This window comes from Silurus meridionalis, chromosome 26 (genome assembly GCF_014805685.1).
Source record: "Silurus meridionalis isolate SWU-2019-XX chromosome 26, ASM1480568v1, whole genome shotgun sequence".
NCBI classification, from domain to species: Eukaryota; Metazoa; Chordata; class Actinopteri; order Siluriformes; family Siluridae; genus Silurus; species Silurus meridionalis.
This window is the reverse complement of record NC_060909.1, coordinates 10,099,068-10,123,791: the sequence shown is the minus strand read 5'-3', so window position 1 is coordinate 10,123,791 and position 24,724 is coordinate 10,099,068. Positions and strand designations below refer to the sequence as shown.

The 24,724-nt window shown below is 37.7% G+C and overlaps 1 protein-coding gene across 1 annotated transcript in view; it reads left to right on the top strand.

Annotated features, from left to right (window-relative positions):
* Window positions 1–24,321, top strand: part of adcy7 (adenylate cyclase 7) — a 79,656-nt gene extending 55,335 nt beyond the window's left edge. Inside the window, 20 exon segments of the mRNA XM_046840069.1 lie at window positions 7,772–7,883; window positions 8,513–8,646; window positions 8,750–8,896; window positions 9,039–9,171; window positions 10,112–10,300; window positions 10,409–10,449; window positions 12,398–12,478; window positions 13,283–13,352; window positions 14,259–14,356; window positions 14,485–14,569; window positions 15,241–15,378; window positions 15,474–15,557; window positions 15,769–15,947; window positions 16,076–16,196; window positions 16,932–17,090; window positions 19,675–19,821; window positions 19,906–20,013; window positions 20,397–20,511; window positions 22,079–22,203; window positions 23,148–24,321. Of these exon segments, the coding sequence (XP_046696025.1) occupies window positions 7,772–7,883; window positions 8,513–8,646; window positions 8,750–8,896; window positions 9,039–9,171; window positions 10,112–10,300; window positions 10,409–10,449; window positions 12,398–12,478; window positions 13,283–13,352; window positions 14,259–14,356; window positions 14,485–14,569; window positions 15,241–15,378; window positions 15,474–15,557; window positions 15,769–15,947; window positions 16,076–16,196; window positions 16,932–17,090; window positions 19,675–19,821; window positions 19,906–20,013; window positions 20,397–20,511; window positions 22,079–22,203; window positions 23,148–23,294 (2,413 nt within the window). The 3' untranslated portion in view covers window positions 23,295–24,321.
* The last annotated feature ends 403 nt before the right edge of the window (window positions 24,322–24,724 follow it).

The following is a 24,724-nucleotide window of genomic DNA, read 5'->3' as shown; positions in this document are numbered from 1 at the left end:
ACTCACACATTTACCCATCCATCCATCCATCCATCCATCCATCCATCCATCCATCCATCCATCCATCCATCCATCCATCCATCTATCCATCCACTTAAACACTCACATTTACCCATCCATCCATCCTTCCATCCATCCATCCATCCATCCATCCCTCCTCTTGAACACTAACACATTTACCCACCCATCTATCCATCCACCCACCCCTGCCTCTATTAATCTACACATATCCAATCAAACACACATTTATTCATCCACCCATTCCTCATCCATCCACCATGCATTCATCCATCCATCCACCAATCCATCCATTAATACACACACCCATCCAGTATCCATACACCCACATTCATTCATCATACATACTCATGCTAATTTACTAGGTCAGTAACTAAGAGTACCATCAGTCAATGGGGAGTCTAGTCCAATATAAATTTTAAAGTGAAGACAAGGATAAAAAAAATTATAATAGACAAAATAAAGTGCTAATTAAATGCTTTATAAAGTGGTGTTAGTGACTCAGATGTTCGGACCACCAAAGGGAATTCTACTGCTTCCAATTAAAAATTGTATAGTGTAATTACTGGTCTTCAGTGATGGAAAAATGCCTCATCTAATAACTAATGTTCTCCTCGACTTGTAGGAGCTAGTTTTTTATTGTTACAAGCACACAGTGAAAATGTCATTGTTTTGCAGCTAGAAGCATCAGGTTGCAGTTGTGGCCTCACTACGGGTTATCATTTAACACGATTTATATATTTACTTATAATGACAAGGAATAGCACATATTAGCACATATTCACATTTGAATGTTTAAAGATAAACAAAGTAAAAAACTTTCTTAATATCCTCCATTGCTTATCACTAATAAGTAAGTTGTACTTCAAATTCTGCCACTTTGGTGTGTATTTATCTCGCGTGTTCACATGTTTATACCATTTTAGCCTTTTTTTGCTGCATTTTTATAGTTAGAAATGGTTTATAATCTATTACATGAAAAGTGATCCTTCAGCAGAGTTTTAATATACAGTATCTCTGAAGCTCACACTGTCACACACGCACATATAATTACACTGCACCTGTGCATGTGCAATGCTGGATTTGTATAGGGCTAAATGAAATATTTAAACTCACTGACCTGCGAGAGTGATCTGGTTAAGAGCTGCTCATTTATGAAGTGATGACAAACACACATTATATATCCTCCTCCGTTTTGAATTTTTTTTTTACATGTGGTTTTTTATATATGGTTTTATATATATATATATATATATATATATATATATATATATATATATATATATATATATAATTTATGTATATATATATATAAACCATATATAACAAACGTGTCCTTAAAGTGAAATTTGTTCGGAGTAAAAAAAAAATAAAAAACGGAGGAGGATATAATAATATATATATATGTGTTATTTTATTTTTGTTTTAATAAAATAATAATTAATATTAATAAACAAATTATATATACCGTATTTTTCGGACTATAAGCCGATACTTTTCTCCCACGTTTTGAACCCCGCGGCTTAAACAAAGAAACGGCTTATTTATGAATTTTTCCTGGGTTTTTCCCAGTTTCACAAACTTCAAGCCAAAAAACTGAGCCCCATAACATTAGACCAATAAAATTTCCGAATGGAAACGAAAAAACGGACCTCACCTGTGTTCTGAGCTGCACGGCATCGGGAGAAAAAAGGTTTTTTTTTTAAACGCACGACGATGCTAAAAGATAAACTCCCGAGATAAATAGTTGTGAAAGGAAGGAGGAAGACAGTGAACAAAGACTTTCTTGGTAGGCTACTGTTTAGATACAAGCCATTGTAAGGCGTTGAGTCTGGGTCAAGGGAGAGCTCGCTAACTCCAGTTGCAACAGAAATCATATAAGTACAGACAGATTTCCAAAACTCGCGCTTTTTTATTTTTCTTGGCAACAGCGTTACGGGTTAGTCAAAGAAACTTAGAAATGAGCATCAGAAAATAATAAGGACATATTTTTGGTCTTGCACACATGCAGTAATACCGTAAAAATGCGGCGGCAGGCTATTCCCAAAATGCCGCTCTGCTCTTAAAGGAGCCACAACATATTTCACCCGTTACACCGTGTAACAGACATTGTCTTTTGTTAAAGCCTGTGTAAAGTTCATTAGTTTCAATGTAGAAACCAATGAACGGCTTATACACAGGTGCGGCTTATTCATGTTCAAAATAAAAATATTTTAAAATTCAGTGGGTGCGGCTTATATATAAAATTCAGTGGGTGTGCTTTATAGTCCGGAAATTACGGTATACACTGGTGATCAAAATTAGAGAACAATTCATAAACAATTGAACAATTCTGAAATAATGTCATCTTCACTGCTCAACAGTTGAAGGAGTTTTTGTCCTGTCTATACCATGCTACCAGAACACCTTTTCCACAAATTAACTAAGGCATTTAAAAAAAAAACATTATTTTGCAGAAAACACACTGATCAAAATTAGAGAACAACAATGACTGTAGCATGGAAAAAGATTACAACAAAATTTTCTGAAGGTTACAACAGTCAGCAATTAGTAGGAAGTGCTCTGAATGACTTCAGCACATCTGCGGCCACAGGACAGCACTAGTCTCTCACACTGCTCTGGTGTGATTTTGGTCCACTCTTCTTCCAGTCTCCTCCACAGTTCGGTGACTGTAGTCGGTTTCTTGGCCATAACTTTGTCACCAAGGATTTTCCAGAGGTTCTCTATTGGGTTGAGATCAGGAATCTGGGCAGGCCATGTCATTATTTCAATGTTTTCAGTTTCAAGGAACTGCTTTACCCGTTTTGCTGTGTGACATGGAGCGTTGTCCTGCATGAACACTGCGGGCTGATTGGGTGATGAACGCATGGAAGAAACCATATGTTGGTGAAGAAGGTTCTGATAAACATTTGCATTCTCTCTGCCATGTAGCTGTATAAGAGGCCCAACTCCTGCTGCAGAAAACATGCCCCAAACCATGACACTTCCTCCTCCACTTTTCACTGACTTCTTTACACACTTTGGGTTCAGTCTTTCTCCAGTTTGTCGCCGAACATAATGTTTCCCATCGGACCCAAATAAATTAAACTTGCTTTCATCACTAAAGTGAACTTTGGACCAGTCCACACAACATGCTCCTCAGCAAAGCTTAATCTAGCCTTTTCTTTCTGCTAATTAGAGGTTTGGTCACTGCAGAGTGGGCTTTCAGTCCAAATGCTCTTAAACGTCGAGACACTGTATGACGAGACAGATCCTTAACCTGTTCAGCGCTAAACTGGTGAGCAATTCCAGCTGCAGTGTGAAAACGATTGCCCATTGAGATCCTCCGCAATATCCTGTCCTCTCTTGTATTTGTCTTCCGTGGACGACCAGCCTTCTTGGTGGACTTGAATGAGTTTGTGATGTTGTAAAGATTCAATATTCTTGAAATCACAGATTTGGAACGACCAACTTGTCTTGCTAGGGCTGATAGGGTCATCCCTTTGGCCTTCATCTTGACGACCTGCTGCCGGAGACTTTCAGTCACTTTAGAACGGCCCACCATCTTGCAGAGTCAGTGAAACTGGAAGTTAGGCTGCCAGTTAAATAGGGGTTGACAGATAATCAAGAAAATTAGCAGCAGGTACCAGATTAACACCAATAACTGGGAGGTATCTGAAAGTGTTCTCTAATTTTGATCAGTGTGTTTTCTGCAAAATAATGTTTATTTTTTTAAATGCCTTAGTTATTTTGTGGAAAAGGTGTTCTGGTAGCATGGTATAGACAGGACAAAAACTCCTTCAACTGTTGAGCAGTGAAGATGACATTATTTCAGAATTGTTCTTTAATTTTGATCGCCAGTGTATTTACACAATTTGTTATTTTATTTTATTTTTGTTAGATTTTTTTTATATAGCTTTTAATCAGTTCACATATTTTTGCTTATATTTTTAAGTTATGTTCCAAAAAAAATATTTCAATTTCAGAAAGAATTTCAGGGTTTCCTTCAGACAGTCATACACACACAATACACTCCTATTTTTTTCATTTCAATCCTGACCTTCAATATTAATTTTGATTCTTAACATTGCTCATTCATCCTGCCAACTTAAAAATGATTTTGAGCCATATCACACAGCCTTGAATCATTTTATAGAAGCCAAATATTGAATTCGTCTTTCTCTCTCTCCCCACTGACTCACAACCTGTGGCAGGTCACGGGTGTACGTCATCAAGCGTTAACTTGAAAGTGAATTAGCAGACTGCGCTAGAATTATGGAGATGGTTAAAAAAATGATGTTTCAAAAAGAATTTTAAAGGAAGACTCATGAGGAAAGGTTTTCCTTTGACCACAGTCCAAGCCAAATTTCTGTGATCATAATCAGACAAATTTCATCTGTCGGAGTGAAGGATTACATAAGGATCATATAAAAGGATTGCTTTTTAACAGACTTTAGAGACTCTTGGGCCCAGTTACAGGAGTTGTCTGGCATCGGCTCAAATTTGCTCCTGTGTTAATCCGAGAACCTGTCAAAGATATTATTCCACTTCTCCTTATTGCTTTAACTTCCACCTCACTTCTTGCCAAACGCTTTTAAACTGCAATAGACTCAAGCTTTCAGTGAGAATAGTTTTAAATATACCTAACGTTCATTTGCTGAATATATGGCAACCTGGAGGTGAGTGGTGGCTCAGTGGTTAAGGTGCTGGGTTACTGATGGAAGGTCGGGGGTTCAAGCTCCGAAATGATTCAGCTGTCACAGCTATTGTTTTAGAGAACTTTATTTGTCACAGAGTATAGCATGCAGCTTTTTTTTTTGATGGTCTGTGATAAAAACAAAAAAATAATAATTTGCATTAACCAGTTAACTTATTCACAGACAGAAAAATAAAAATATAAAGAATTAAAGCAGTATGTACTATATTTAGAATACAGTCCACATGCGCACTGTATTCTATACACATACAGGCTGTAGTACAATTTATAATACATCTATAATAAATATTTAGGGATACAGGCTTGTGTGGATATATTAACTATATTAACGCTGGAGCAAAGTCCACAGTTCTTGTCCTAGTTAGGGGGCATAAGTGACCTGTGGGAAGAAACTACTCATTCCTCTTACCTATTCATTCTCTTTGTCTTAATCATCAGTTATTCAAGTGGCTGAGGTTCATTGCTGCATATATGAGGGAGCTCAGTGTGGATGGAACACTCAGCTGAAAGAGAGAGAGAGAGAGAGAGAGAGAGAGAGAGAGAGAGAGAGAGAGATATCACCTATCCTGCCTGTTTTCCATAGGAAATACATTATAGAAATACATTTCTATAAGCAAACCCTGTTTAATAAGAACTTATTTAATTTTTTTTCTTTATTATTAGCTGTCCTGAAAACATTTCTTATTCATTATGTATTTCTCTTTCTTCATTCTACTACAAGCTTATAAAGACATTCTTGATTTCACTCTTTTGAACAGTGACCATTCTAAGGTATACAAAAGTGATCTGTTTATTTTAAACCCACTATCAATTGTGTCATTTCCATATAAAAGTGTGGTATGTTTCACCAAGTTTATGTCTGACAGCTTTTGGCTATAAAGTGGGAAAAAAGCTTATTTGAATATTATATATTTTGCACTTTAGTACTACAGTCCATTGGGAAAGTATTCAGATCCTCTTCTTTTTTTTTTCTTTTTCTTTTCAATTTTATGAAGTTGCAGCCTGATAAATCAATCTGAACGTTTGTAGTTTTTTTCTCATTAATCTACACTCGGTACCCCATAATGACAAACTTAAAACAGAATTTTAGAAATGTCTATATGAAATATCACATATATAAGTATTCAGACCCTTTGCAGCGACACTTGAAATTTAGCTCACATGCCTCCCATTTCTCTTGATCGTTGCTGAGATACTTCTACACCTTGTCTGGAGTCTACCTGTGGAAAAGTTTACTGATTGGACATAATTTGGAAAGGCCCACACCTGTCTATAGAAGGTCTCACAGCTGACAATGCATACCAGAGCAAAAACCAAGCCATGAAGCCAAATGAACTACCTGGAGAGCTCAGAGACAGGATTGTTGCGACGAATAGATCTGGGTAAGGCTACAAAAAAATTGCTTTTGCACAGAAGATTCCCAAGAGCACAGTGGCCCCCATAATTTTTAAATAAAAGAAGTGTGGCACAACCAGGACTCTTCCAAGAGCTGACCCAAGAGATTAGTAAGAGGGTCACTCTGACTGAACTCCAGACATCCTGTGTAGAGATGGGACAAAGTTCCAGATGGAAACCCATCACTGCAGCACTGCACCGATTTGGGCTTTATGGCAGAGTGGCATGACTGAAGTCTTTCCTCAGTGCAAAACCCATTGAAGCCCACTTGAAGTCCTCTGATAGTGTGGAACAAGATTCTATGGTCTGATAAAACCAAGAATAAACTGTAGTTCTCAATTCTAAACATTCTATCCAGAGAAAATCAGGCACCGCTTTTCACCTGCACAATACCATCCCAAAAGTGAAGCATGATGGTGGCAGCATCATGCTGTGGGGTTATTTTTTTTTGCAGCAGGGACTTGGCAACTGGTTGGGGTTGAGGGAAAGCTAAATGGAGCAAAGTACAGAGATATTTATAAAAAAATAAATAAAAACTCTTTCACAGTGCTCAGTCTAGGCTGATGATGGTTCACCTTCCCACATGACAGCCACCCCAAGCACACAGCTAAGAAAACACAGGAGTGGTTTAGAAACAACTCTGTGAATGTTTTAGAGTGGTCAAACTGGAGCCCTAAATTAAACCCTATTAAACATCTCTGGATAGACCTAAAAGTGCCTGTCTACATCCAACCTGACTAAACTTGCTTTTAACTAAGTCCTAAGTAAAGGTTTTGAATACTTACAACAAGTACTTACAATGAAATTTTTCTGTACCCTTCCACCATATGTGCCTCGATATAATACAGTCTCTAAGGTCTACAGACAATTCCTTGGGCTTCATGGTTTGTGTCCTGACATGCACTGTTAAATGTGGGACCTTATATAGGCATGTGTGTGTCTTTCCAAATCATGTCCAATCAACTGAATTTACCACAGGTGGACTTCAATCAAGTTTTAGAAACAACTCAAGGATGATCAGTGGAAACCGGATGCACCTGAGCTCAACATTTGCAAAGCTTTTTCTTTCATGTTGTTATTATGGAGTATTGTTTGTAGAATTTGTAAGGAAAATAATGAATTTGATTGGTTTTGGAATAAGGCTATAACATAACAAAATGTGGAAAAAGTAAAGCGCTGTAAATAATTTCCAGATGCACTGTATGTATAAAATCCAGAACAGTGCTTACATCACTTGAATTAGGAATAATTTTTAGCACCACCTTCAGAAAGGAACTGGCCTTTACCCTCTGAGCCACCAGCTACAATATTCTGCTTGTTTTTTTTTTTTTAATGCAGTGTATTTTTCTTTTTATACCACCTGCTTCTGGATTTAACGCAAAGTATGCACAAGCCAAGAGTCAAACCTGAATACAGCAACAGAACAGACACTCATACACAGGCCTCAGATCTATCAGGGCTTTCAGATATGCAGAATCTTTCAGGGGTTTTATCCTAAAAAATAGACATGTGAAGACTTTGGGCTATAACAACAAAATAAAATCTTGCCGTTCAGTTTCTGAAGTCTCAAACTCAATGTGTAAACGTTTATTATTACCGTTCACTTCTCACGTTTTTGATATTCTAGCATTCAGGATCCCTTATTCTCCTTTTCTCTTTCAGCATCCTTTATGCAGACATTGTTGGTTTCACTCGTTTAGCCAGTGACTGTTCTCCCAAAGAGTTGGTGATCATGCTGAATGAGCTCTTTGGAAAATTTGACCAGATTGCCAAAGTGAGTGATTTCAATAATCTACAATACTAGTTTACTGTTTTATTCATTATTATACACTGATCAGGTATAACATTATGACCACCTGCCTAATATTGTGTTGGTCCCCCTTTTGCTGCCAAAACAGTTATGACCTATAGAGCTTTAACAGCATTAACTTCTTCAGCAGTTTAAGCTACAGGAGCTCGTCTGTTGGATCAGACGGCACGGGTCAGCCTTCACTCCCCACGTGCATCAATGAGCCTCTGCCACCCATGACCCTGTCGCTGGTTCACCAATGTTCCTTCCTTGGACCACTTTTGATAGATACTGACCACTGCAGACCAGAAATCCCACAAGAACTGCAGTTTTGGAGATGCTCTGACCCAGTCGTCTAACCATCACAATTTGGCCCTTGTGAAACTCGCTCCAATCCTTACGCTTGCCCATTTTTCCTGCTTTTAACACATCAACCTTGAGGAAAAATATTTCACTTGCTGCCGAATAATATTCCACCCACTAACAGCTTTACCTCTCATAATGTTATAATGTCATAATGGTAAATCTGATTGGTGTATAATTAGTCCTGTATGTCAAGGTGAATTGTATTTGCAAAACTTAAGAACTGTGATATATATTTATTGTGTGTGTAGGAGAATGAGTGTATGAGGATAAAGATCCTGGGTGATTGTTATTACTGTGTGTCCGGACTACCTGTCTCTTTACCAAAACACGCCAAGAATTGTGTCAAAATGGGTTTGGACATGTGTGAGGCTATTAAGTAAGTGTACACACAAAAAAAAATTAAATAAAACGAATAAAAAAATACATGCTGAGTAAAATAAATGACTCATTAAATTTCCAAATTATCTTTTGCAGGCTGGTTCGAGACGCACAGGAGTGGACATTAACATGCGCGTAGGCGTGCACTCTGGAAACGTACTCTGTGGGGTCATCGGTCTGCGCAAGTGGCAATTTGACGTCTGGTCACATGATGTCACCTTGGCCAATCACATGGAGTCTGGAGGGCTGCCTGGGTATGCTGCAAAACAGCATATAGTCAGCAATAGAACATTTTATTTTACTAAAGTTCAAGATTTGGCAAGGCATTCTTGAGCCTTGAGATAATACCTATATAAAATATTTAAACATTTATTTAAGCATAATGTGTGTGTTTAGCCGGGTACACATCACCGAGGCTACATTAAAGCATCTGAATAAAGCATACGAGGTGGAGGAAGGAAACGGCCATCTCAGAGACGCTTACCTGAAGGAGCTCAACATCAAGACTTACCTGGTTATAGACCCCCGGGTCCGTACCTAAAGAGTACATTTCCATTTCATTTACTTTCAAAAACTTTATTCAGATGTTAAAGATATTTTTAAGTCTTTCTTTTTATCAATATATTAGCAGAATAAACTTCAGTATACTGCACAAAGTGCTCAATTTCCTAAGCACTGATGTCACTTAGAGTATAACCTGATTTCAAACATATAATTATCACTGTATAATATTGTATAGTGTAAATATATAGCAGGCATAACATTATGACATTATAACATTATAAACGGTGAAGTGAATAGAAGCAGGAAAACAAGCAAGCGTAAGGATTTGAGGGAGTTTGATGAGGGACAGATTGTGATGGCTAGATGACTGGGTCAGAGCATCTTCAAAACTGCAGCTCTTCATCTAGGATGTTCCTGGTCTGCAGTGGTCAGTATCTATCAAAAGTAGTCCAAGAAAGGAACAGTGTTGTACCAGTGACAGGGTCACGGGCGGTTGAGGCTCATTGATGCACATGGGGAGCGAAGGCTGGTCCGCGTGGTCCGATCCAACAGACTGTAGCGCAAATCTCTGAAGAAGTTACTGCTGTTAATGTTTAATGAGTCAGAACTGTTTTGGCAGCAAAATCGAGACAAACAGTATTAGGCAGGTGGTCATAATGTTATGCCTGATTGGTGGCCATAAAGCTTTGCCTGGTTAGTGTAGTATATGAACAGCATATAACATTCTACTATACGATACAGTTTACTACTATACTAAATATTACTATTAATAGGTTTCAGACATTTTACATTTAAGTAGCAGTTATAAACATTATTTTAAAATACATATATATGCAAACAAATTATGTCATTAATGACATGGTGGAATGTTTTGGAAATCCTTTTTAAACTTCACGTTTAAAAAGGTGATAAAAGATGAATAATGTTTTTATGATATTATTTACTCCTTTTGTATGCTTATGTAGTCTAAGGACCTGTCCCAGAGCAGTCGTAGCATTCCTAAGCAGCGTGTAAATGACGGTTTGAAGATGCGAGCCTCTGTTAGGATGACGCGCTACCTGGAGTCGTGGGGGGCTGTGAAACCCTTCTCCCATCTCCAGAGCAGAGAGGGCTTTATCGCTGACACTATGGTGACCAGCAAGAATCGCTTCAAGGTGAGAAACCACACATGCACATAAGAATGCACAGAGTATCAGCGTATAGATTGTTTCTGATTTTTGTAAATGATGTTAATGAGATGTTGTCTTGTTGTTGCTCTTTAGGACATTCCTATGAGAACAGCGCCATCAAAAATGACAGAAAGGTTAGCTGTGTGTGTTTGTGTGTGTGTGTGTGTGTGTATGTATGTGTGTGTCTGTCCATTACCATGTTTGTATGCAAAAATTTGCAGACTGATCAGCATTAGCAAAACACAGTAATCAGCACAAACTTACTATATAAGAGGTGGTATCAAAATGTTTCTAGACTAATGGTGTTAACTGGTGCTACTCTGCATTACCACGTCTGCGATTTCATCATGGACAGCAAGTTAGAACAAAGGGCAAATGTGAAGGTCTTTGTGAAACTGGGCAAATCTACCACTAGAAAGTTTGACATGACATACAGCGATGCTGCAATGAGTCGTTCGAGGTGTTCTGAGTGCCACGCGCTTTTCAAGAGCACTCAACAAGAGATCAGGAATATCTTCAACCAGCTCAACCCCTGAATATGTCCAAACTATTCGCCACATTGTGCATGATGATCGTCGAAGAATCCACATGATCTCACTTATGCACCCACCCTACTGGCCAGATTTGGCTCCTGCGGAATTCGCCCTCTTCCTGAAGCGAAGATTCAGCTTAAAGCTCGGCGTTTCGCCACCACTGCAGAGATCCAGCGCGAATCGCAGAAGGTGCTTTACAAATTTCGAAAAGAACACTCCCAGGACATATTCCAGAAGTGGAATGGTGGGAGCAGTGTATTGTTGTTCAAGGGAACTATTTTGAAGATGACAGTGTGTAAACGTAGATAAATAAAGTAGTTTCTTATAAACAGAGCAAGTGTCAAAACTTTTGGATACCACCCCATATGCTACAAACACTTTAGAGACAACAATATTTCCCCTCAGTGTCTGTAAATATTTCACGAGAGGTTGTATTTGACTGGGTAAGAGGGTGAAACTGCAATGATTTTTTCCTTTTTGTTTTTTTTTTGTCAAACAACACAAGCAATACAACTGATGCAAAGGATCATTTGAGCCCAGTTGCTTTACAATGTGATACATAATTTGCAAAATATATAGAAAGCCACAGATCACAATAGCTTGCTAGTGTGAACCCAGAGTACAGGAGAAAGAGCAGCAGAAACTGACTGATCTCCTTTTCTTTGCCCTCCTGTGAATTTTCTAAAAGGTATCCAAAACAAATTCTCATACATTTGAGACAAATATTCTAAAGCTTTTGACGGCCAAGTGGAAAAAGTTAGAGAGCAGAATTTATTATTTTAATTTCTTTCTCATCCTTTCTTTATCAATGCGATTTTATTTTAAGTATTCATGGGAAAATCTATTAACATTTCCTTGTCCACAAGAGACAAATAAGCCTACAGACCGGTATCTGGAAATCCTGCTCTTTCTCACTCTTTCTTTTGTGTTGTGTTAAAGTTAACTTTTATCCCCCTGTGCAGCTTTGATGAGTCTCTTGAGGAGTCCTTGTCCTTTCCTGCCCCTCCCTTCAGCATGAATAAGTGAGTGGAACTATGCTGGCTCTGAAGACGTTCGGCCCACTGTTTCACCAACTAACCCATTTATCTCTTACTCGGATTGTGCTACTGAGCCCACGAAACTAGCATGAGCTATAATAACTGCTCCTGTGCTGAAGAGTGAACTTTTCTCCTCCCCTGCAGCATTACTGTATCACATTAGATAAGATGGGAGAAAGTGGGTGTGGGTGTGTGTATGTGGGGGTGGGTGTGTAAGGAAACGGCTTTCTTCTCTCCCTTTTCCTTCCTAAGCTGTATCAGGATTCCCTCAGGAATGTAAACTAACACAAGGCATCCTGCATGCCACACCTACACGTGTAAACACGTGCACAGACACAAATACACACACGCACGCTACTCAGTACTCGCTCTTACAATGGCAGCTTGGACTGAAGATTGCATGAAAACAGCCGTGACCTCTACACAAACCTTGCTGTCTACACACACCGTTCACTCAATTAGGCTGTGTGTTGTGCATATATATTCATTTATTTTTCTGATGTCTCCTGCAGGAATAAGTCTCAGAAGACCAAGTTTGATGAGCAGCTGCACAATGAGATGATTACCACCATCGATGAGCTGGGCTCTAGCAAGTGCGTCTGCTCACTCTCTTTTCCTCTCCCTATGAGTTTTCTTAAATGTATATTTTCTTATACTTATACAGCAGTGATGACATCAACATTTCATCCTACATGTTATGTATTATTTACTCTATATGGACAAAAGTATTGGGACACCTGACCTTTCCTGCTATATGTGGTTCTTCTTCAAATTGTTACCAGAAAATATTTGGCATGTCACACCCTGATAGAACCTGGAACACCAAAAATAAAAAACGAACACAACACGATTCCGACTGGAGCATGTTATAAAAAGAGATATAGCTCGTTCTTTTTTGCAGAATAACCACAACAAGCAGACATTTAGAAACAACCACGTCAAACAGAAAATCACCTGACGGATAGTTCTTGTATTTTTAAAGTGGGTTTATGCATTATGTGCACTTTAGTAGGGATCTTTCTGCAGGTGAAAAAGGGTGTATTGTGTGAGATTTATCTGCTCCCACTCTGTCCCACTCGACTTTTGGATGTTCAGCATAAATGTTATTTTCTCAGTATTGTACATGATTACGAGATAGAGCAGATAGAAAATCCAGGCCTGTTCCATTAACATCACAAACAACATAAATTCCGTTAGAGTTTTCATGTGAAGAGTGGCATCTAATCCAGGCTTTGTCCGTGCATGGAAAAAACATTGCATATTTGCTACGAAGAAATCTATAATTAAGACATTTCATTTTGGGCTTGGGTTTTTGAAGGAAACCACACAAACACCCAAGAACGAAAAACACTTCTGACATTTGTGCATGTGTTTGTGTTTGTTTCTTGTTTCTTCAGGCAGTGGGATAAATCGGAGGAGATTTCAGGTCTCACTTTGTGGTTCACTAAGCGTGGGCTTGAGAAGCAGGTGAGCATCATAATAACAGCACTCCGTATTTACTCGCTCTTTATCTATGAGATAAATGGCAAAAATATAATAACGTACACGGAAATATTGGATGTTTTTTAACAAGCTTAGAAAACAGTCCCCTGGCATTTTCGATCATTTTATTTCGAGCGCTTAACATGTAGTTAAGTTTCCAATGTGTTTTTTTTTTTACTTCTTTGTGTCTCAACTGTAAACATTTGTGTCTCCCCTATAATTATGCAATAAATATAAAACGAGAGGCCTTTTTCTTATAGATTTATAGAGACAATGTGAGATTTCAATGCAGCATTTTTCCATACCACACAGATTTAACTACACATTTCCATTATATAACACAGGTTTTTATTTTATAATGTCCTGGAAACTATCTGTTATTCCTAATTTTTTGTCTTCTTATCTACAAAACAAAGATGGAAAAATCTGGGATGTCATGTTTAAGAGAGGTTAAGGTCACTTTCATTGATGAAAAAAAACCGAAATGACAACTTTTTCCCTGACTGTTATAAAGCACAGATTTTATGACTTATTAACTCAATAAACCACTTCTTGCATAAAGCCTTCCCAAAACTCTACCAGTTTTTGTGAACTATCTGCTAAGTCCCTGTTTTATTACTATAGAAATTATAAAACACCAACACTTTCTGAGCAATCAGAATACAAAAAGCATTAGCACTGATATTTCTGAGAAAGTCTGAAAGAGGACATTTAAATTAATGAACGAATGGGTAGTAATATAATGTTAGTGAGATCAGAGTGATATTAGATTTTTTTCCTCAGTACTTGTTTTATTTGTGCTAATAAAGAGATAGATGTCAAATATAACACTAATCTTGTTGGTTTTGTGTTAAACTGTACATACTGTTCATGTTTTTATTACTCTCTCAGTACAGGACTACAGAAATGTCAAGTTTTAAGTACTACATCAGCTGTGCCACCTTTATCTTCCTATGTATCTTCATAATTCAGATGCTTGTCACACAACAGTAAGTAACATTCACATAGACATGCAAGGACAGAATTTAATACATGTTTCTAATTGTATAATAACTGTATGCAATCATGATTCCTTTACTTTGACACATCTTTGTGTTTCCTCTGCTCTTTCTTTCAGACCTAAGAAGCTGGGATTGGTGTTTGCGTTGTTGTTGTGTGTGTTACTCCTGACCCTTGCCATCTGTTTTGCCGGTCACATTCAGGTTATTATTGGCTGGCACCTGCTGGTTTTAAAGCACACTTATAATACATTGTCTGGCGACTTTTTATGTGTATTCCTGCCCATCTGTTTAATGATCCGTATCCAAAATAGTGCTGTTATGTAGCTGTAATGTAATTCTATGTTGTGTATTGTAGCTCTATGTTGGTTTTATGTAGCACCAGGGAGAAAAAATAGAGATATTTTGATTGTTTGGGTTCTTAAGTGACCTTAAATTCACAATTGTGTGTGTGTGTGGGTGTGATTTACAGATGCTAGCACATTTAGACTGTGTTATGTCAAGAATGTCATGTGACATGGTCATTCATGCTTTTGATTGGCTGGAGAAATTTACTGGAATGACTGACCACTAAAAACAGACTAACATTTGCTACAATGTCAGTCTTACTCCCTCACTCCAAACACGTGCACACACACACACACACACACACACACACACACACACACACACACACACACACATATAGTATCTATCCATCCATCCATCCATCCATCCATCCATCCATCCATCCATCCATCCATCTAATTTAGTTTCTTTGTCTGCCTGTGTGTCTGCCTTCTATGATGTAAATGTATAAATAATTTCATCAATCTCAGTCCCACTATATAGATATTTAATGCATTTACTTACACTTTTTAAATTTTTCTTCTTAGAAACTGTTTCCAGAAAGGTTAGAATCCTGTCAGTGGTTACCAGCGATATCCAAGGCTGTGGTCAAGAGGCCTTTTGTGCGCCTCCCATTAGCAGCTATAGTTACAACGGTTATTGTTATCATCGCCTTGTTCAACTTGGTAAGTAATGTTTTATATTGCGAAGGTAAATGTGTTATGGTTTTACAATAAAAAAAAATTTCTTCATACAACATTAAAAAATGTTCTCGTTTCAGTGTCTTTACCCAGCTGATTACTCTGTATGGAGGAATGAAAGCAGAAAAGAAGCTTTTAATAATGAAAATTTGTTCTGTTTGCCCGTACGTACAGCACACAAACATGCACAAATTATTTAATATCCCTTGACACACATCATAAACACACAGTGTTTAGGGAAATGCACTCATTTTAAAAAGTGTGTCAGTTTTTATTACATTTTATCTGATGTCATTTTTTTATTTACCATTTAATTAACATTGAAGCTGCAGTTCAGGTCTTATTTATGCACATTTGCTCGTTTTTTCTTCACAGTATTCGGTGTATAGCTGCATCCTTACATTATTGGTGTGTGGAGTATTTTTGAGAGTGAGCTTTGAGCTGAAGGCGGCCTTCCTCTTCGTCGCATCAGCCATTTATTACATCATCATATGCTGTACCCAGAATGAACTGTTCGACCTGTACAACTGCAGGCTTTATGAAAAATCCAACAGGTACACACACACGCACACATGCACACAGAGAACGGGGCACAGCATTTGGATTTTTTTCTGCGTTGATATGTGTCTAAGCATTGGGAAGTTATGATGTGTGTAATTACAGTTGTGTGTGTGTGTGATAGTTGCAGTACTGAGGATTTCAAAAATTCACTGATGAACGGAGGACTAATGAAACATCCGCAATCTATGAGCTGCATCTACATCACACTGTTCCTGTTTACCATGCTGCTTATATCACGTCAGGTACACACTTGTCACATCACACTGTATATTCGCTTCCAGTTTAAAAACCGAAGTCAGTTTTACAACATTTTATCTGCTGTTAATGTAGTTCTTTTACCGTCTAATCAACAATGAAGCTACAGATTATTCCCACGTTTATGCACATTTGCTCTTTTTTTTCTTACTCTTAGTAATTTAGGGTATAGCTGCATCCTTACATTATTGGTGTGTGGAGTATTTTTTATTAAAAAATTCATACAGATAATCAGATTCTCTAAGACAAATCACTTCATATAATAGTCACATTGGAGGGTTTTAGAAGATTCTTCCCCATTGGTTGGTCGGTGGTTAAAATGTTAGCCTTCTAATCAGAAGGTTGTAAGCTCATATCTCAGCACCACCAAGCTTCCTCTAGTAGGCCTTTAACCCTTAATTGCTTAGTTTTATAAAATGTGATAATTGTAAGGTGCTAGGATAAAGGTGTATGCTGAATACCATAAATGTACATGTAAATGTTGCAAAAATGTTGTTAATTAATTATTATAATTATTGAATCATATCCTTCAATGATAAATAATTGGACCACTGTCTTTATGATATACAGTAATTAAAGAAGTCCCCATCTTTCTGTAACTCACTGTGTGTTTACTAAAAAGATCGTTCATTTCTTTCCAAGAACAACATCCGGGGTGGACTTATTTTATAGAAAATATTTCCAGCGATCTAAGTGGGTGAAACCCTTCCTCTTCCTTACAGGATGAGTTCTGCTGCCGTCAGGAATTCCTGCTGAAGAACAAGAACCGCACAGATAAGGATGAGATTGAGCTGTGTGAGAATCTGACGCGTTTGTTGCTGGAGAACGTTCTCCCGGCTCACGTGGCCGCTCTGTTCGTGGGCGAGAACAAAAAGAACGAGGTGGGACTGCTCTCCACTAACACTTTACTAAACCAGAAGTACAAGGTAGGGACCAGCACAAGTGTTCAAGATGTCCAACCATCCATTCATAGCATGCTAGTCCGAGTCATTCCACGCCATGGCATGCTGCAATACACCCTATGGTAAAGAGTCGAAACTTAAGAGCGTGATAAATGTAGAATCTAAACTATGACTCAGTTTAGTTGCTTATACTTCTTGGTTATTTACATGAAAAATGGGCTTTTTAGGTTCAAACTTTTAGTTAACAACTAAAAATGTTAATAACAGACTAATAAATATTGCTATTTTAAAAAAATCATAATTTATTACTTATATGATTTCTTATGAATTATATGAAGTTTTTCCTTGAAAGTCTCTGTACAAATGTTGGCTCATCAGGTTCAAGAGCTAAGCCAGTGAAGTCTTAAAAATTATTCTTACGTAGAGAGAATAACTCTAACCATCTCTTTCATGACTCATTGTTGCCGTGACCCAGATGGCACTCCGAGCCCACTGAAACAATTTCTCATGATGGTTTTATTTTCAGTTGAATGCGAGTGAAAAAGTTCAAGTGAAACGATGTTCTATTGCATCCGCATTTAGTGATACGAAAGCAGTGGTGGACAGTAACAGCTTTTTTGTGTACTAAAGTAATTCTATTTGGACTTTACTACATTTCAACGTCAAATACCTTTAACTCAACTACATTTTGAGAAATCGGCAGTTTCTTTTTATTGATAACTGGCCAAACATGCAGCAAGCCACCAATCAGGGTTTAACACACGCTCTGTTTTGAACTTGTTTTGATTGCAGCTTGGTGATATCTATTTATCACCAACATACTGTTCGGCATCAGTTCAGTAGCAGGCATTTCAAATTTTTAGAGGAATAAATGATAGAAGAAACTCCTGACTGTAACTTGCCACAACACCCGTGGCCTTATTTGCAATTATATTTTTGAAGTAGTTGAAAAGAAGGTTTTGGGCTCATAATAATTGTAATAGATATCGCTCAGTGTTTGATTAATTAATATAATTCTATTAATAGACTAATGTACTGAGAGTAACATTAACGTCTTTTCACATAAGATGAGTTCATTAAGCAAAGAGTCTTGTGATAATCTTGTGATAATCTTGTGAAAGTTTAAAGGGACACTTTTACTGGAGTAATACCACATAGTGTGCGTACTTCGTCCACCGCTTTACGAAATTATCGTGATGTTGCATTTCACATTAGTATTAAGCCAGTTTATGCCATAAAGCCAGTACTGCTACTTTTATTACTAAAGTGTACAGTATATATGTAATATGTAATATAGATAGACAGATGTGATTGTCAGTGAGTTGTGAAGGAGTTCAGTTTAGCGTGTATACAAATGGTGCAGGAAGAAATGTTAATCCTTCCATAAACCAGCACAACTGACTGTAATATTCAGCACTCCAGAAGCCTTGGAGTTTTTAGAGCTGTGCTGGATTACATAATGTTTTAAACACAGATTTGAATTGCACATGTTTAAGTTGATCAGTATTTATGAAGTTTATTTACAGAAAGATTACACAGTTGGACAGTACTGGAAAAAAAATGTATGTATGTGTCTAACACTTTTACATACAACGAACACAGATGTATTAATGATATTGGAGTTTTTTTGTTGTTTTGTTGTTTTGCAGAATAATTTTGTTATACTATCTAAGTTCTGTACAGTCCTGCATGACATTCTTGTTTTTAAAATAGTATCTCCATTTCTTCACACTTCTGGTTCTCATCCATCCCTTTGTGTCCTACACTGTGGTAGTTGTTGTATTGTGTTTAGCTCTGATTGGTTTAGTGCAGCGGTCCCCAACCTTTTTTGCGCCACGGACCAGATTAATGTCAGACAATATTTTCAAGGACCGGCCTTTAAGGTGTGGCGGATAAATACAATAAAATAAAATGATATGACCGGCATAAAAACGTGTATTTTCTAAATATAATATTTTATATTTAGCGGTAATGTATTATGAGTTACCAGCTAAAGCAGCCCCTTTAAGAAGGTAGCGGATGGAGGTAAGACATGTGACTGAGGCATCATGAAATGCATCAAGAGTGAGTCATAGACAGATGTGGCGGAGAGAGTACAATAATTTTCCAAAATAAATCATCGTTCAGAATCAGATAATAAATAAAATGGAAATATAAAAGTTATGTGTTCTTTCGGTGCGGCCCGGGACTATTTGCCCCATGGACTGGTGCCGGTCCACGGCCCGGGGGTTGGGGACCACTGCTTTAGTGTGTTCTGGAATGGGAATTTTACCAGCATATTGTCATAATTGTTTTCTTATATTAACATATTTTTTTATTGTAAATTTGGTAATTTGATGTTAAATTGTTGCACCCTGTTTTGTTAAAACTGAATTGCTGAAGTTCTACATATCGCTATATATATATATATATATATATATATATATATATATATATATATATATATATATATATATGTATGTTGATATTATTTTTCTTATTATTAAGAAATATTATTATTATAATTATTATTAGTGTCCATGCCTCATTATTAATAAGCTGTGTGTTTTTGTGTTTTGTCCAGGATTTGTACTACAAGTCGTACGAATGCGTGTGTGTGATGTTTGCTTCAGTTCCTGACTTTAAGGAGTTCTACACGGAGTGCGACATCAACAAAGAGGGACTGGAGTGTCTGAGGCTGCTCAATGAGATCATCGCTGACTTCGATGAAGTAAACCATCAGTGCATATGAGTTCTTTAGTGTCATGACTTGAAAGCAAGAATAAAGCAGTGTGTTATCTTTCTGTGGCTGCAGTTGCTGTCTAAGCCAAAGTTCAGCGGTGTGGAGAAGATCAAGACTATCGGCAGCACCTATATGGCTGCTGCAGGGCTCAGTGGAACACCTGGACAAGAGACAAACCAGGTATTACACTGCAGCATGAACAGTAAAGAACCTACATCAGGCCACAGAGAGGGAGTGTACACGTTACTATTAATATATAATCGTATTATATAAACCTGTAAAGCCTAAAGCTGTATAGATTATAGGGGTTCAGTAAAATAATGATTATTTAAAGAATTTTATTATAATCATTAGAGATCAGCCGATGCAGGTACTCATCACCACAAATAATGCATTCACCCTTTTACACTTAATCACTTTAATATATCAATTCTTTAAAAAAAAATGTTCTATCTATGAATTCATCCGTTTAAACATCCATTCATCTACAGTATCTATCCATTCTTTTACCCACCATTGTATTCACAGTCCACATTGTAATTGTGAGTGCTGTGTATTGGCAGGACCGCGAGCGGCAGCCGGCGCAGATCGGCATCATGGTGGAGTTTGCCATCGCTCTGATGGGGAAGCTGGACGGCATCAACCGCCATTCATTTAACAGTTTTAGACTGCGTGTGGGTGAGTGTAGTGACACACACCCACATACACACGGTTCTACTTATTTCTTGTCCATGGAGGCCTGACAAGAAACACACACCACATACATTCCTAATAATTGAACAGCATGGTTTTAAGATTCTGTTTTCTGCTCAGAAGTTGAGCGATGCTGTGCAAGCAGTTGGTTTCGATTATGAATAGATCATTTTAAATATTCAATAAACTTGCCACTCATTGTCTTCATAAAAAGCTTTATTCTGAATACATTTTGGACGGATTACAGTTAATCTCACACACATTTCAGACGGAATACTGTGCATCACACACTCACACACTCATTCATACCTGGGAGCACACTACTTTTGAACACTTCTTAGACACCAGGAGAACATGCAGATTATTTTCATGCATTGATTTAACAGTTTGTAATTAATGCATCCATCCATCCAGCCATTGTTCTGTCCATCTATTCATCTTCCTTTCCATTCATTTATCCTCTCATAAAAAAATCTCAAATATATATAATATCAAACAATTAGTTCACCCACTGTCCCTCCGTCAATATTCCCTGTCTATTTTGTACTCCTTATTTATCCATCTCTCCATCCATCCATCCATTTCTCCATCCATCCATCCATCCATCCATCCACTTTCCTTACTAGTTCCTTTCCTTTCCCAAACTATTAATCCATCTATTTTATCATCCATCCATTCATTCTTTCATTTAAATGTTCATCCATAAATGTATCTATTCATTTACCTCCAGAAAACCCATTGGGAACACACATGGGAATGTGGAAAAGATGAATATTGTTTGGTTGAATTAATTTTAGCATCCATCTGTCCATCCTTTGCATCCATGAAGCTCCATGCATCCATGAATCTGCTCCAAGCATCCATGAATCTGCTCCAAGCATCCATGAATCTGTTCACTTTACACATGACATACACACGAGCTGCTCATCTGCTTGAAGTGGGCTGCAGTGAATGTATCAGAGATGCAGGAGAGTAACTGTGCAGCTGTTGCACTGATGCAGTAACGATCAAGGAGGAGAGTTTATTGAAAGTCTGCTGTTCAGTGCTCTGTTTTAACTCGGAAGATCTATTCAAAGTTTCATTTCTATGACTGAAGATTTAATGCGTGTGGCACAAAATCTTTAATGCCGAGTGTGTAACGGCTGTACTGTATATATTAATTAAAATGTGGTAAAATGTATTATTAATTCCATGTAGAGAGTGTTTAAGATTAAGCCTTATCATAAATTGAAAATAAATTTCATTTAATTTTCTAGTTAAGAAGGTGCTAGGCCTAACTCAAATCAAGCGACCCATTATGTCTCAAGTCTCTTTATAAAGTGATGTGGTTCTCACCCATGGTTATAAATAGTAATTGACATTGGACTAGAATGTGCGAAAACACTCGGTCAGTGACGTCATTATTGTGGTTTTTTTTATACACATCAGTTAAAACGGTTTAACTGTTTACTCCCAAGGCACGTAAAAAAATAATGTTGTCGTAGAAATTGCTTCCTGATGACAAATATTTTGTCAAGTGTTTTGTAAACATGTCGATTGTGTGTTTGTGCAGGGATAAACCACGGGCCGGTAATAGCGGGGGTGATCGGCGCACGCAAGCCGCAATACGACATCTGGGGAAACACTGTGAACGTAGCCAGCCGAATGGAGAGCACCGGAGAACTGGGCAGGATCCAGGTAATTACTGCTCTAGATATCTTTAAACTGACTTTCAATGACCCACAAGCTGAATCTAGATTAAATAATAAACCCCCCAGAGACAATGTCAAACATGATATTGAAAAAGCTAAATTGCCATGATGGTTATAGTTGACATTTTCTCAAAGGCCTATAATTATTTTTTTTTGACATTTTGGCTTTTGATTAATCATATGAGAAAGACAGAAGTGCTTAGTAACAGCTGACTCATAATGAGCCACTAAGATTACCCCCAAAAAAAAAAAAAAAAAAAATATATACTGTCAAAGTTATATATTTTTCCATTTATAGCCTGAATCTCTGGTGCCATATAAACAGAGGATGGGCTGTAAACAAAATCCTTAGCTGACAGAAGATTTAGAGCTTATTCAGTATCATTAATATTATATTAACTAGATTTATCGGTATAGAATAAATTGCTGTTCATGTCCCTCACTGTCTGCACTTGAACTTATGGAGTGCCTGTGAGTATCACCACATGCAAATGATCGGTGTTGGGAAAATGCTTTGCATGTTATTGGTTATGGTCAAGTGACTACAAAGTACATCAACTGTTTTAAATGTTTTAAAAGGTTTATTTTAGATTGTTTTACTTGATAATATAATTTTGTAACAATTTCTTTAAGAGGTGCCAATAATTTGTAGTTTAAATGTATTAAGTTGTTAAATTAAGGACAATAAAACGCTGAAATGGGCGTTGTAGCCGTAGTCACTTTGATCTACATATTAACAGCTGAACATTTCTGCACTGAAATGCTTTTAACTTTGTTTAATAATGTGCATTTCTTCAGTTCTGTTGTAAACAACCCGAAAAACATCAACATTTACAGCATGTCAAAGCATGGAAACGATGTGTAGAAGTATCAAGGCTGGAGAACAAGTTTTATTAAGCAGTGAATTAACACGCTGTATATACGGTTCAGGTGACGGAGGAGACGTCGGACGTGCTGCAGAATCTGGGATACTCGTGCGATTGCCGAGGTCTGATCAACGTGAAGGGGAAAGGCGAACTCAAAACATTTTTTGTATGTACAGACTCCAATAAGCAGCAGGGAATGGGGCTCAGCTGAAAGTGCTCACGTTCACGTACATGCACACAAACACGGCTGGATGGATGGCGTTTTCCATTTTTTTTTTTTTAACGGTATTTCTTGGAATGTGAATTGTTTTTTTATGCTGTTATAAAAGCCTGAAGGAACTTCAAAATGTTGGAAGGCATGGGACAGAAGCCTAAAAAATCCTCACAAAGCCAGAAACTTTGAACAAATATACATTTTACAGACTGGCCCAGACTGAACGTTCCCACCTAATGCTGGAGTAGCATTTTTTTGTGTGTGTGTTCAGTGCCCATGAACTTGCACTGTTCTGATCCTTAAAAACTGTGGATGCAAGTAACTAAACTCCCAGAAGAGGAAACTTGGTCTTTTCTGTACTGCTGATTGACACCGTAGATCTTTTTTCGTAAACCTGCCATTACTAGCAAACGATGGAATCTGCAGACTCAACCAGGAAGAGGATGTATTAATATTATTATTATTAATATTATTATTATTATTATTATTATATTACCATGACATGTTATGACATGATGTGAAAATTTTGGAAGGACAGAAATCCTTTTTGAGAAGTTGCTGTCGAGTTCAAACTGGGTTTCCCGTTTCCATAATTTCCTTCTAACTGCAACACATCAATATTAAGTAATTTAGTCATCTGCTTACTCATCCTAAACATAACATAGCAAAAATAAATAAATACTACGGTACAATCTGTTCGATTGCAAAAAAAAAAAAAAAGGAAATATTTCAACATATTTCTGAAACATTTTTCTAACATGCCCGACACCCATTATGACTCCTTCTATTTGAGACGTATCCATGTTGCACTTTCCTGTTAGCCATGAGCTGCAGCTGCTTGTCTGTATGATGTGATGTATAAGGAAGGGGCGGAGTCTGTGTGCAGATAAAGCAGACAGGGTAAACAGAATGTAGGTGTACTGTAACATGACTGAACTGAAACTAACATCTTTCCCATTTTAAACTTCGGTGTAAGGTGTACAGTGTCGTATGGAATAAACAATTTCCCATGTTTCAGGTGCGACGCTTGCTGTGGTGGTACATCTATGAAAGCCCGTAAATATTACTGTCTGTAATTTGAGATTGCCTGAAAAGGAGGTGGTAGCAATAAACTTCGGGACTAGTTTTAGAACACATCAACAGCACAAGGCTGCACGCGCAGTCACAGGAGCACTGACCTTCATAAGTCAGTGTGCCAAAATACATTGTGTTCAGTGTACATTAGGTGCTATTTTGAGCAAGTCCGCTATTCTGAGCACATGCGCACCATGTCACCGAGCTCACCTCACGCAAGTTTTTTTGCTGGAAACAACATGTTCTCACCTCCGCACCCACCTACCCACCCTACATGCCAGATTTCCCTCCTGCAGACTCCGCGCTTTTCCTGATGCCACACCAGTGCGGCGGTCCAACGCGAACCACAAAAG